We start from the raw sequence: 13,704 nt of genomic DNA on the forward strand, positions 1-13,704 counted from the left end.
CTCCCGCCGAATAAATACAATAAATACATTAAATAAACCGCTCCAACGCCGGGTCCGCACCGAAGCGTCGCCGGCAGCCAAACCACAGCGCGCGGCTGGGAGCCGCTGGGGGCCAACGCCCAGGCTCGTTTCTTAACCACAGAGCCACAAAATCGGGATGTTTTGCCCCAAAAAGGTGTCATTCGGTAGACGGCGTCATCACGCCCCGAGCGTGGCTGGGAGGCCTCGGGCTTTGGGTGCTGGTCAAGGCTGGCAGCGTGGGGATGGTGGGATGGGCAAGGGATGAAGCCACCCCAGATATTTTGGGGTCTTTTCGAGTTTGGCGAGGAGCCGGTGGGGTCTCCCCCGCCCCCAACCCCATCCTCTTCCCTCCTGCGCCTCCCCAGCCGCTCAGCACCGCTTCCCCAACACCCATGGAGGTGGTTTCTCCTGGCCTACGCGTGGAGAAGGAGTGTGGTTGGGACGTCCTGATGTCCACTGGCAGGAATAGGTCTGATTTTCTGGAGGGGGACCCTCCTCCCCCCCCCCGAATTCCCACTCGGCCCCCCAGCCCCATCTCCATCCTCCCCTATCTACCCTACCTTCCTACTCTACCCTACGAAAACTACGTCCTCGGGGCCGGGGTTGGTGCCACCGGGGGACATCACCGGCTTGGGAGCGCCCATCCCCGTGGCACCCATCACGCACGGGGGCTACCCACGGCACCCCGCAGCAGCGGTGGGGGGACGGGAGCCACCCGGGGGGGGGTCAACCCTACGTTCCCCCCCCCCACCCCTTTCTCCCCAGTCGCCCCCGGTTAACGGGGCGTGAGCTCATCCGGTGGCTCCTCCGGCGGCTCTTCCTCACCGTGGCTACGGAGGTGACGGTGAAGATGGGAGCTGACGCCAAAACGCCGGCCGCACTGCGGGCAGGGGAAAGGCTTCTCACCGGCGTGCGCCCGGCGGTGCTTGGCCAACGCCGAACCGTCGGCGAACGCCTTGCCGCAATCGGGACAGGCGTGCCGGGGACCGGCGTGAGCCCGTTGGTGCTTATGGAAGTGGAGGGTGCTGTTGAAGCTCTTCCCGCAGTCGGCGCAGATGTGGGGTTGCCCGCCGGCGTGGGTACGTTGATGCCGGTAGAGGTGGGAGGTCCGGCCGAAACGTTTGCCGCAGTCCCCGCATTGGTAGGGTCGTTCACCGGTGTGGATACGTTGGTGTCGTTCCCAATGGGAGCTCCAGGAGAAACTCTTCCCGCAATCACCGCAACGGTAAGGTTTCTCACCGCCGCCGTGGAGGCTGCGCCAATGCCGGGCGTATTGGGCGCGGGCGCCGAAGGCTTTACCGCACTCTTCGCAACGGAAAGGACCGTCGCCCAGATGAAGACGTTGGTGTTTGACCAACGCCGGCCCATCACCAAAACTTTTCCGGCACAGGGTGCACTTGTAGGGTCGTTGGCCGGTGTGGGTGCGTTGGTGCCGGTCGAAATGGAGGGTGCTACCGAAACTACGCCCGCAGTAGGTGCAGATGTAAGAGCGACCGCCGGCGTGGGTGCGTTGGTGCCGGTAGAGGTGGGAGCTACGGCTAAAACGCTTACCGCATTCAGGGCACTGGTAGGGCTTCTCACCAGTATGGATGCGTTGGTGCCGGTCAAAATGGGAGCTCCAACTGAAGCTCTTACCGCAGTGACCGCACTGGAAGGGCAAGCGACCGGTGTGCAACCGTTGGTGGGTCACCAGCTCCTTGTTACGGCGAAAGCTCTTGCCGCACTCCTCGCATTTATACGGCAACCCCCGGGGCCGCGCCGGCGGAGCCGGTGGAGCCGGCCGTTCGGCGGCGTGAGCCCGTTGGTGCCGGTAGAGGTTGGAGCTGACGTTGAAGCTCTTGCCGCAGTGGAGGCAGAGGAAGGGTTTCTCCCCGGTGTGGGTCCGCCGGTGTTTGCTGAAGTGGGAGCTGCAGCTGAAGCTCTTGCCGCATTCCCCGCACTCGTAACTCTTCTGCAACATGATGATGCTCTTGAAGTTGGAGAAGGCGCCAGCTCCCGCCCCGGGCAGGTCCCGCCGACCTCCTGCCGCGCCGGGCGAGTCAATCTGCTGGACCACGGTCCAACGTAGGGTCTCCCGTGCCGGGCTGCGGTCGCCCGGTGGGCTCTCCTCGGCGTGACCCAACAGGGCGGCCGTATCCAGATCTACGATCTCAGGGTCACCCACCGCCGGGGGGTCCCTCTCGGTGTCGCTTGGTGTCGCTGGGGTGGCGGAGGAGGGGGGATGGGGGTCAGTCCCAGTGATGGGGGGCTACCAGGGATGGAGACCCCCTTCCCACGGGAACATCAAGGGGGCTGGGCTGGTGCACCCCAGAACTTTGAGCTACTCGGTGCAGGGACCGAGGACGGGGGTTCCATTCTGGGGGGACGCTGCAGGATCTGGGTGCTGAGGGAGGGTCTCCAAGCCCTCCCCAAGGCTGGGGCGCAATGAGGACCCCACCCCACCTCGACCCTCCTCGATACTTACTCTGCATCACTGGGGGGTCGCGGGCATCCTCCTCCTCCTCACCCTCAAAAAGCACCTTCTGCTCTGGCTCTGCAGCCCCCCAGGGGTCCATCGCCCATTCCCACACCTCGGCCAGTGGCACGGGGACCCTGGAAAGCCAAGACCACCCCATCACCACCCCACAGCCCCCCCCCCCAAAAGCATCGCCGCCGGCTCGGTGAAACTTGGGGTTCAGGGGAGGGGTCCCAGCACCCAGCATGAGGATGAGTTTGGGGGTCTCCATTTGTGGGGTGGCCCCAGGCCCCATGGGTGACACTGGAGGGGACAACCAGAGGCCAGCGTGGGGTGGCAGGACCAGGCCCCCCAGTGAGATGGAGGAGACCCCCCTGGTCCCCCATCCCCACTGCCCATAAGGTCTATAGGGGACGGAGGGGACCCCACTGGGGCTATAGGGCACGGACAGGACCCCCCCAGACCCATCCCTGCTCCCCCCCGGGTCTATAGGGGATGGAGGGGGACCCCCCCAGCCCCCAGCCCTGCTCCCCCCCGGGTCTATAGGGGATGGAGGGGACCCCACTGGGGCTATAGGCATGGACAGGACCCCCCCCAGACCCATCCCTGCTCCCCCCCGTCTCTATAGAGGATGGAGGGGACCCCCCCAACCCCCAGCCCTGCTCCCCCCCGGGTCTATAGGGGATGGAGGGGACCCCCCCAACCCCCAGCCCTGCTCCCCCCCGGCTCTATAGGGGATGGAGGGGACCCCACTGGGGCTATAGGGCACGGACAGGACCCCCCCAGACCCATCCTTGCTCCCCCCCGGGTCTATAGGGGATGGAGGGGACCCCCCAGCCCCCAGCCCTGCTCCCCCCCGGGGTCTATAGGGGATGGAGGGGACCCCCCAGCCCCCAGCCCTGCTCCCCCCCGGGTCTATAGGGGATGGAGGGAACCCCACTGGGGCTATAGGCATGGACAGGACCCCCCCCAGACCCATCCCTGCTCCCCCCCGGCTCTATAGGGGATGGTGGGGACCCCACTGGGGCTATAGGGGATGGAGGGGACCCCCCCAGCCCCCAGCCCTGCTCCCCCCCCGGTCTATAGGGGATGGAAGGACCACCCCTGGGTCTATAGGGGATGGCGGGGACCCCACTGGGTCTATAGGGGATGGCGGGGACCCCCCCGGCCCCCCATCACTGCTCCCCCCTGGCTCTACACAGGATGGACGAGCCCCCCCCGCCCCCTATCCCCATCCCCCCCGGGGTCTACAGGGGATGGACGCCCCCCCCCCCCTCCCTCCATCCTCCCTCCCCCCACCCAGGGACAAAGCCGGGCGGCGCCGGGAGCGCCCCCCCACCCCCCACCCCGCTCCGTGCGTGTTACGGGGGGGGGGGGGGGGAGCTTCCCGTTACCTGCCCCCCCGGGCCGGGCAGGGAGGGGGTGGGGACCCACAGCGACCCCTAAGGACCACAAAGGCGACTCCGGGGGTCCGTTCCCTTCGGTCCCGGTGGCTCCAGCTCGAGGCCGTGTCCCCCCCCCCCCCCTTCCTGTCTGTGCCCCCCCCCCGGGTCCCGGTTGCTCCATCCCCTTCCTGTGTGTCCGGGCTCACCGAGCCGGCGTGCAACAGCCCCGGCGTCGCCCCCCACCCTCGCTTCTCCCCCCTCCCCTCCCCCAATTCCCCCCCCCTTTCCCCCCCCTCCCCCCCCCCCCGGTGCTCCAGCGCCTCCGCATCCCTCCGCTCCCGGTACCAGGTAACGGGGGAGACCCCCGGGGATGGGGGGAGGGGGGGGGCGGCACGGGCACGGACACGGACACACGGCCCCGCCCGGCCGCACCCCGACGCCCCCCGCCCCCCCCCCCCCCGGAGATGGGGAAGGGGGGGTGCTCCCCATCCTCCCCTCGCCCACCCCCCTCTATTTTACACCCCCTCCCCGCCTTCACCTCGCTCGCGTTTCCCCTCCCCCCGCCCCCGCGTCCAGCCGCGTTGTTTTTATCACCCCCCCCAAAAAAACCTCTTCTTGCACCCACCTCCCCCCCTCTGCACCCACCTCCCCCCCCCGACCCCCCCGTTTCTCCCCTCTTTGCATCCAACCACGATTCTCATTTCCCCCCCAGCCCTGTTGCATTTTAATCCGCGCCCCCCCCCCCTTTAATTTCCACCCCTTGGTTGCATTTAACCCCCCACCCCCACTCCCTGGGGACACCCCCACCCATTATTTAGTGCTCCCCGACCCTGGGGGGGGGGGGAGAGGGTCCTTCCCCCAAGGTATGTACTGGGGGGGCTTTGGGGTGAAGCACCCTGGGGGGGGGGGGGGGGGCGCACCCATCGCTACCCAGGTGGGGACCCCCTATACGAGCCATACATCCAGCTGGAGGTGGAGGGGGGGACCCAGTCTGGGGGTGCGCCCCCCCCCTCCCTGTGAACCACGATACCTGAACTGGAGCTGCTTGTGTTGCAGGGACTGGTGAGACCCCCGCCCCCCGACCCCCCTAAAAAAAAACCAAAACCAACCAACCCCAACGTGCCGGCACCAGGACGAGCCTGGACCACCGGGACGAGATGCAGGAGAGCTACGAGAGCGTCATCTCCCTGGGTGAGGCTCTTAATTTCCCTTCATTTATTATTCTTCAAGGAGAGTAAAATTAAATTAATTGGCCTTAACGAGTGGCTGAATTCCTACCGGTGTACAAACACCGCCATCGCCAGGGTTGGGCTTAAATAGAGGGGTGGGGGGTTCAACCGGGACCCCGTTCCCAGCGCCCTTGGCCACCCCCATCCTGGCGTTATAATTTTGGGGGGTGAGAAGAGCTGTAACCGGTGTCCAACTGTCTCCCCCAGCGGAGGAAATCGCCATCAGTTGGCCGCGCATCACCGCCTTCGCCGAATCCCACCGGAGGAGGGGGCTGGTGTCGGGTAAGTCACCCATGGTGCCCGGTGGTGGTGACCGGGAACATGGTTTGGAAGCCCCAAAAACCATGGGGGTGGGTCGGGGAGAAGCCAGATACAACCGTGGCGATGCCGGGGGGATGCGGGCAGCCAACTGGGGAGCGTTGGGTGGCGGGGCCGGATCCTCACCCCCCTTCTTCCCTGTAGACGATGGGTTGTTGAGCGAGAACGAAGAGGAAGATCCACCACCGGGCGAGCTGGAGAAGGTCGACACCGAGGCGACGCCAGCGGGGAAGCCCAAGGGGACCAGCCCCGCCAGCGCGGAGGGGACGAAGCCCAGCGACGGTCCCCAAAAACCAGAGAACCAGCCCCGAAAGCCATCGGGCAAGCGACAGGCAAAATCCGGCCACCGAGGCTTCAAGAAATTTCCGCCGCGCAGCTTGCTTGGCCACGGCCGCTGCCACGACTGCGGCAAAGCGTTGGCTTTCGCTTCAGCCTTCAACAAACGCCGGCGAGGCACCGAACGCCCCCATAAATGCCCTGAATGCGGCAAATGTTTTCGGCTCAGCTCAACCCTCATCACCCACCAACGCCGGCACGCCGGTGAGAAACCCTACAAGTGCCCCGACTGCGGCAAGACCTTCAGCGTGGGCTCAGCGTTCATCCAGCATCAACGGGTGCACGCCGGCGCCGGTGCCGGCGCGGCGCCTTGCCAGTGCGGCGTCTGCGGGAAGAGTTTCCCAGCCAGCGCCAGTTTGGTCAAGCACCAAAAATTACACCTGGAGGAAAAACCCTACAAATGTGGGGATTGCGGGAAGGGCTTCAACTGGAATTCGCATCTGGAGCGGCATCGCCGGATCCACACCGGCGAAAAGCCCTACGCCTGCCCGGAGTGCGGGAAGAGCTTCAGTTGGAGCTCCCACCTCGACCGGCATCGCCGGACCCACGCCGCGGCCGGCGAACCCGCTTGCCGTTGCACCGACTGCGGGCGCTGCCCGGTTCCCCGCGGCGCCGAAGGTTCCAAAAGCCCCGAGAAGCCCTTGCAGTGCGGCGAGTGCGGGAAGGGCTTCACCAAGAGCGCGGCGTTGGCCAAGCACCGGCGCACCCACACCGGCGAGAAGCCCTACAAGTGCGGGGAGTGCGGGAAGGGGTTCGGCTTGAACGCCGCCTTGCTGCAGCACCAACGCAGCCACGCCGCCGGCAAACCCTACCAGTGCGGGGACTGCGGCAAGAGCTTCGCCTGGAGCTCCCACCTGGACCGGCATCGCCGTATCCACATGGGTGAGAAGCCCTACCGCTGCGGCGACTGTGGGAAGAGCTTCTCCCAGAGCTCCCACTTGGAGAGGCACCAACGGGTCCACGCCGGTGCCGAGCAGCCCTGCCAGTGCACCGACTGCGGGAAGAGCTTCTTGGCCTCCAACAAGCGCCGGCGGCTGTTGACCACCACCACCGAACGAGCCTGTAAATGCACCGATTGCGGCAAGAGCTTTCTTTGGGGTGCCCGCGCCCGACCGGCACCAGAGAGGACCCATAAGTGCAGCGAGTGTGGGAAGAGCTTCACGTACCGGGCGGAGAACGTCAAGCACCAAGGGACGCAGACCGGGGAGAAACCCTATACCTGTCCCGAATGCGGGAAGAGCTTTGGGCAAAATTCGGCGTTGGTGAAGCATCGGCGGATGCACACGGGAGAGAAGCCCTACAAGTGCGGGGACTGCGGGAAGAGCTTCAGCGTCCGGTCCAACCTCATCAAGCACCAACGGACCCACCTTGGCGAGAAGCCCTACAAGTGTCCCGACTGCGGGAAGGGTTTCATCCAGAAGTCGGACCTCACCAAGCACCGCCGGATGCACACCGGGGAGAAACCCTACAAGTGCAACGTCTGCGGCAAATGCTTCAGCGTCTCCTCCAACCTCATCAAGCACCAGCGCATCCATCTCGGCGAGAAGCCCTACCAGTGCTCCGAGTGCGGCAAGAGCTTCATCCAGCGCTCGGAGCTCACCATCCACCAGCGCGTCCACACCGGCGAGAAGCCCTACAAGTGCCCCGAGTGCGGCAAGTGCTTCAGCCGCAGCTCCCACCTCAACCGGCACCAGCGCACCCACGCCGGGGACAAGCCCAAAGCCGCCGCTGCCAGCGCCGCCGCCGCCGCCAGCCCTCTGCCCCCCTCCGGCGCCTTCTCCGGCGCCACCTTCTCGCCGCCGTTGGGGGGCTCGGTGGCCCCCATCCCCTCGCTGCCCTCCTTCCCCGCCTCCCCCTCGCCCCTGCCCATCCCTTCCCTGTCCAGCCCCGCGCTGGACCTGCCGTGGGCCCTGTCCTTCCCCGCCCGCGCCTTCCCCCACCCGTCGTTCCCCTCGGCCCCCGCCTCGGGGGCCCAGACCCCCTCCCTGATCAACTGAGCGGTGCCCGGCCCTGGCCACGGCTCCGTCCTCCTCCCACCCTCCCCAGCCGCTCGCCCAACACCCAGCCGGCGCTGGCCTCAACGACTGGTCGCTGGGGGGGCTGCTCCTGCCCAGAGCCCTTCGGCCTCGGTGGCTAATTAACGATCTCGCTAATTAGAGGATGGGCAAGTCCCCTTCGTCCTGTGGCTCCGTCCTCCTCCCACCCTCCCCAGCCGCTCACCCAACACCCATCCTGGGCTGGCATTGAATCCCCGGTGTTGAGGGGAGCTTGTTCCTGCCCAGAGCCCTTCAGCCTCGGTGGCTAATTAACGATCTCGCTAATTAGAGGATGGGCGAGTCCCCTTCGTCCTGTGGCTCCGTCCTCCTCCCAACCTCCCCAGCCGCTCGCCCAACACCCAACTGGGGCTGACCTCCAAGGCCCGTTGTTGGGGAGCCCGTTCTTGCTCGGAGCCTTTCAGCCTTTGGGGCTAATTAATAATCTTGCTAATTGGGGCACGAGGGACCCTGGCTGCAGCCCCGGCTCCATCCTTCCCCCACCCTCCCCAGCCGCTCGCCCAACACCCAGCCGGCGCTGGCCTCAACGACTGGTCGCTGGGGGGGCTGCTCCTGCCCAGAGCCCTTCAGCCTCGGTGGCTAATTAACGATCTAATTAGGGGATGAGGCGGCTGCTCTAACCCTGACCACAGCCCCCGGCTCCATCCTCCTCCCAGCCTCCCCAGCCGCTCGCCCAACACCCATCCTGGGTCGGCCTCAAAGCCCCGGTGTTGGGGGGGGCTTATTCCCACCCGGAGCCGTTCAGCCTTTATGGATAATTAATGAGCGCGCTGCTGGCACCGGGTGCCCCCACCCCAGCATCCCCCCAGCTCCACACCAGCACCCCAACCTCCATCCAAGCCACCCCACTTCCCACCCCACCGCTCAACCAGCATCTCCCATCGGTGCCCCCCCCAGCTCATCCCACCTCGCCCCTCTGCTCCTCATCGGATGTAGCTCCACGTCATCACCCCCACCCACGTACCACCCTCTGGTCCCACCTTGGAGCATTTTGGGAGAAAAAATGGCAAAAATGGCGGTTTTCCCATGCTGCCGCATCACCTTCTGCCCACCCCGGAGCTGCCGCAAGGGACTCTGGGATATTTCCACATCCTCGTCTCCTGCAGCATCTCCCTGAGCTCGTCTTATCCCACCTCATTCCTCAGAAACGGAGCCAGTCAGGGTTTTCTTTTATTATTTTTTTCCATTCAGAAAGAAAATAACTTTTGGGCAAAACCACACGATTTTGTGATGTCATTGATCAGGCACTTAATGGAATATTTTGGTGGGGTTTGGGGTTTTTTTTCCTTTTCCACACGGACTTTGCAAAAACTTTCATGCATTTGTGGTGGGGTTTGTTTTTTTATTAGTATTATTATTATTATTATTACTAGTTTTCCTGAATTTTTATGTTTGCTTTTGCTCCGTCCCTCGGGGCGGGATTTGGCGCATTACGGTACTATCGGGAAAAGGCGGCGGCAGTGCTTTTTTTTGCTGCCTGAAATCCTGATTTCTCCCATTTCCCAATTCCTCCCCATTACCGGGAGAGCGAGGGCTTCTCGGGGGAAAATAAATGCAGAAGAATTTAAAATTCAAGAAGAAACAACCCAAAAAACCGCTAAAAAAACCCGGAAAAGGTTACACGGGAATTGTAAAAGCATCAAAAGAAATGCAGAAGAAAAAGAATTAAGGCTGAGAATGACTTTGGTTTTTTCCCCGAAAGAGAATAAAAAGGTGAAATAAGACTTTTGGAAAAGTAAGAGGTTGCTGAAATTGCTGGAAATGGGAAGGTTTTGACTGAAAACGAAATAATTGAAGAGGTGCAGAGATGCTACGGGAAGGACTCATCGCGTTTATTGAAGAAATAAATATCGGCAAGCAGACCAGGTAGTAACGTAGGTGCAAAAAAAAAAAGAGGAAAAATGTCAAAATATGGAAAAAAAAAAAAACATAGAAAATGAAAAAGGAGGAAAAGAAAGCAAAGGATGTATGGAATGAAAAAAAGTCAGTGATAAAAATAGAGAAAGGTGTAAAAACAACCGTCCCGAGGAAGTACCGGAGCACATGGCTGCGGGAAGCGGGAGCCAAGCCGGCGTCGGATGCGGCAGTGCCGGGAATTGCTGCCAGACCATTGGATGTGGAAAAAAATAAGAATTTAAAAAAATAAAAAATAAAAAAAAATTAATGCCCAGAGCAGAAGGAATTGACTCCGGGTGTTTGCTCAAGGATTGTGAAGCTTGGAGGTGTGATGGATGGAGGAGAAGGGATGCGCAGCGGGATGCGGAGCTGCACCATCCCCTGGCCTGAGGATTGTCCCCGGCTCCATGCAACGTGTCTGGGGACCTGCCTGGCTTCCCGGCCTACCCTGCTGAAAACTGGGGTGTCACCGATGCCACCACCGCGGTGTCACTGATGGTGGAACCAGGACATCTCTGCTGGCACAACCGGGATGTCACTGCTGGCACAACCGGGATGTCCTTGATGGTACAACCATGATGTCAACGGTTGCTCAACCAGGATGTCACCGGTGGCACAACCGGGATGTCCTTGATGGTACAACCATGATGTCCTTGATGGTACAACCATGATGTCAACGGTTGCTCAACCAGGATGTCACCGGTGGCACAACCGGGATGTCCTTGATGGTACCACCAGGATGTCCTTGATGGTACAACCATGATGTCAACGGTTGCTCAACCAGGATGTCAACAGTTGCTCAACCAGGATGTCACCGGTGGCACAACCGGGATGGCACAACTGAGATGTCACTGCTGGCCCAACCCTGATGTCACCGAGGATGTTAATTCTGTCTTTGCATTGTGGGGGGACCCTCCAGAGACCCCCAGCGGGTTCAGATCCCCAACGTTCCCCCAGGGAGCTGCCCTGAAGGCAGCACCAGCCCCACTTTGGGGGAAGAAACTCGTTAGAAGGAGCCCCAAAATCTCATGTTCTTGCCTCAATTTTGGCCAACAGTCAATGGGAGCTGCCGTTGGGGGTGGCTTTTGGCGCCCACCTCCAAATCACCCCAGCGTGGCATTAATTATGCATTAATGAGCATGTTGTTGGTGCTCACCATGCCCTTGCACTAATTGTGCATTAATGAGCGCGCTAATTACACGCTCCCGCGCAGGCACTGTCCTGCCTTGGGGCTCTCTGGCCAATTTGGGCCAAATTAGCCCAAAATCAAGGGCATGGTGAGATGATGTGGCTTGGTCACCTCTCCAATGCTCTGTGGGTGGGGTCACCAAGGGGGGGGATGCGAGGAGACCCCCTCCCCACCACCCTTCAGAGCCCAGGACCTCATGAATGGAATGTGGGGAAGGGGGAGGAAGAGGAGGGACAGGGATGAAGTCTAGAACCTTCCCCCAAGGTTCAAGTAATTGTTTTAGGAGGACACGGTGACCGTGCCGTGGGGCGCAGGGTCCCCAGCGGAGCCACAAGGGACAAAAGCCACCCCGAAAAGAGGACGAAGAACTTCAGCGGGTATATGCTGGGGGGGAGGGGGGGTGGGAACCCACACCAAACTGTGATTTAAGTGAAATTTATATATTTTCTGGTGTTGTCCGTGCTTCCGAAACCGGCGTGGACGTGTCGCTGTGCTGCTTGTCAACGGTCCCCTCCGTGTCCGCTTTCGGGGACCGCCTCGCCTCGTCACCACGGCTCGCGTCTTATTTTTATTTTTAATATTTTTATTTTTTTTTTTTGGAGTCGCTTTCTTTCCATGAGTAGTAATAAATTAGAGCCTAGCTACCCCGGCCAGCGCTGCAGTCCTTTTCCCGGGGTCGTTCCTCTTCCATTGGCTTTGGAGGGCTTCAAACCACATCAAGATCCAGTTTTCCAAGGGTTTTTTTTTTTTTCTCCCCTTTTTCCTTTTGGTTGGGTTTCCAGTTGGGTTGCCCCAGGTGGAAGCCCAGTTGCCACTAATCCTGCAGTTCAAAATGTGCGTTTTCCGGTGCAAGATGCCCACAAAATCCAGTAAAAATGTGTCGGGGTGGAGGGAAGTGTCAAGCCTTCACCAGCTGAGCCCTATCAGTCACGGCCACTTGGGTAGCCAAGAGGGCAGTGGCACCAAAACCACCTTTTTAACCCCAAAACGCCACTCCACTCGGGCGGTGGGGGAGGATTGGGTCCCACCGTGTCCCTAGGGATGCTCCAAACATCTGCCAGTGAACCCCAAGGAGAAGAAAGTAAATTAACACCCCACCCCACCCCCACCCCCAAGACTCCAAGGGGCACCACCAACCATGGCCACATCCCACCAAGCCAAGGGCAAGCCAGGCTGGCAGCCCACGGGGCAGGTCGCGCATGGATGCTCCACCAAGAATTCTGCAGAAGGATGAAGATCCCCAGGGCTGGGCTTTCAATAGAGCCCCTAGGCCGTGGGCAGGGGTTGGTGGGGGTCCCAAGTGGGCATGGTCAGGGTAGTTAATGCCCACAGGTACCTTCAGCCTCCAAAATGGGTTGGTTTTTTTTTTTAGGGTGGCTCTGCAGGACATCTCCAAGGGGTCCAGGATGTCTCCAAAAGGGTTCAGGATGTCTCAGAGGTGTTCAGCACATCTCCAAGGGGTTCAGGATGTCTCCAAAAGGGTTCAGGATGTCTCAGAGGTGTTCAGCACATCTCCAAGGGGTTCAGGATGTCTCCAAAGGGTTCAGCATGTCTCAGAGGTGTTCAGCACATCTCCAAGGGGTTCAGGACGTCCTCAAAGGGGTTCGCAGCTCAAAGCATCACTTCCCAAGCAGGTCCCTGGGGAGAAGCGAGCAGCACCAACACCTTGGAGGACTTACTGGGGAAGAAGAGCGGACCCCCTCCCACCCCATGGATTGGGGAAGGGCTGAGCACCCCAAGTGCAACCCCCCCAACCCCAGGGGACACTGTTCCCTCAGCCACCGTCCCCGCACCCACCCCAGGGACGAGGAGCCGGTGCCAGCCCCATCACCACCCCACAGCTCTGCCATGGGGCACAGACCCCCTGGGCACGACCCAATTTTGGGGTCCAACCCAAGAACCTCCCCCCACCCCCCCCCCCACCCCCTCCCAGAGTCCTGGACTTGGCTCTGCTGGAGCAGAAGGTTCTGAGGAAACATCTGCGGGGGGGAACGGTGCCAGGAGGGGAATGGGGTGGGGTCTTTATTTTTAGATCGATATTAAATTTCTGTTGTCTTAATTAAATTGCTGCCAGGGTTGGGGGGAAGGGGTCTGCGTGGAATACGTATATATTCCTTACATTTCTTTGGGGAAGGTTTCCATGGATAAGTGTCTTAATAAATGCATAAAAAAATATGTAGGAATTTCTTTTTTTTTTTTTTTTTTTTTTTTTTAATGCTGGAGTAATTGTGGTGGCTGTGCTACGGGGAAATTATAAAAATGGAACAAAACTGCCTCCAAAGTCTTAATCTGGGGGGAAAAAAAAAAACCAAAACGGGATGAAGAGGGATATGGGGGAGCAACATCAAACGATTGCGATGTCCTCCCAAACCCAAAGGTTTCACACGGGTTGTTCCCTGAAGGGCAAATCCAACCGCTCCAGCAAAGCCAAAAATAGCCGGCGAGGAAAAGCCGTGTCGGGGGGAAGCGTCTTGCCCCGGAGCAGCTGCAGAGATGGCTCCTGTCTTGGGTTTCTCCACACGACGCTGAGATGAGCTTGGTTCCTTTGTTCCTTCGAGAAAGTCAGATACAACTGCAGGCTCTAAAGAACCCAACATCCGTGTGACGAGGACATCCGTGGTGCTCCTGCAGCGTCCCCACCCCTGCCTCCTCCGGCATCACGGAGAAGAGTTGGGCTCCACCAAGGTTCGGGCTCCATCAGGGTTCGGGCTCCATCAGGGTTCGGGCTCCATCAGGGTTCGGGCTCCATCCTCCTCACCATCCACGGTCCTGTCACCTGCAAGGACAGAGGTGCTGATGCAGGATCCCAAAGTGTCCCACC

At 61.0% G+C, this 13,704-nt stretch overlaps 2 protein-coding genes across 2 annotated transcripts; one reads left to right on the forward strand and one right to left on the reverse strand.

Annotated features, from left to right (window-relative positions):
- Nucleotides 1-6: 6 nt before the first annotated feature.
- LOC308055963 (uncharacterized protein) lies at nt 7-3,991 on the reverse strand. Its single transcript, XM_080370627.1, has 3 exons — nt 3,871-3,991; nt 2,486-2,613; nt 7-2,220 (listed from the first exon to the last, which is right to left on the reverse strand). The coding sequence occupies exons 2-3, from the start codon at nt 2,574-2,576 to the stop codon at nt 797-799; spliced, it is 1,515 nt and encodes a 504-aa protein (XP_080226753.1). The 5' UTR covers nt 2,577-2,613; nt 3,871-3,991; the 3' UTR covers nt 7-796.
- An 855-nt stretch (nt 3,992-4,846) lies between these two features.
- On the forward strand, nt 4,847-11,527 carry LOC308056019 (uncharacterized protein). The gene is made up of 3 exons (XM_080370776.1): nt 4,847-5,052; nt 5,298-5,372; nt 5,553-11,527. Exons 1-3 carry the CDS (start codon nt 5,019-5,021, stop codon nt 7,739-7,741), a joined length of 2,298 nt encoding a protein of 765 aa, XP_080226902.1. The 5' UTR covers nt 4,847-5,018; the 3' UTR covers nt 7,742-11,527.
- The last annotated feature ends 2,177 nt before the right edge of the window (nt 11,528-13,704 follow it).

This window comes from Falco punctatus, assembly GCF_963210335.1.
Source record: "Falco punctatus genome assembly, chromosome: 21".
Taxonomy (NCBI): Eukaryota; Metazoa; Chordata; class Aves; order Falconiformes; family Falconidae; genus Falco; species Falco punctatus.

Bases quoted from the DNA above. Each gene is read 5' to 3' on its own strand.
- LOC308055963 (XM_080370627.1), bottom strand. From the start codon at position 2,576: ATGGACCCCTGGGGGGCTGCAGAGCCAGAGCAGAAGGTGCTTTTTGAG. The intron at 2,221-2,485 runs GTAAGTATCGAG...CCGCCACCCCAG, and splicing joins CGACCCCCCAGTGATGCAGA to CGACACCAAGCGACACCGAG.
- LOC308056019 (XM_080370776.1), top strand. From the start codon at position 5,019: ATGCAGGAGAGCTACGAGAGCGTCATCTCCCTGG. The intron at 5,053-5,297 runs GTGAGGCTCTTA...TGTCTCCCCCAG, and splicing joins CGAGAGCGTCATCTCCCTGG to CGGAGGAAATCGCCATCAGT. The intron at 5,373-5,552 runs GTAAGTCACCCA...TCTTCCCTGTAG, and splicing joins GAGGAGGGGGCTGGTGTCGG to ACGATGGGTTGTTGAGCGAG.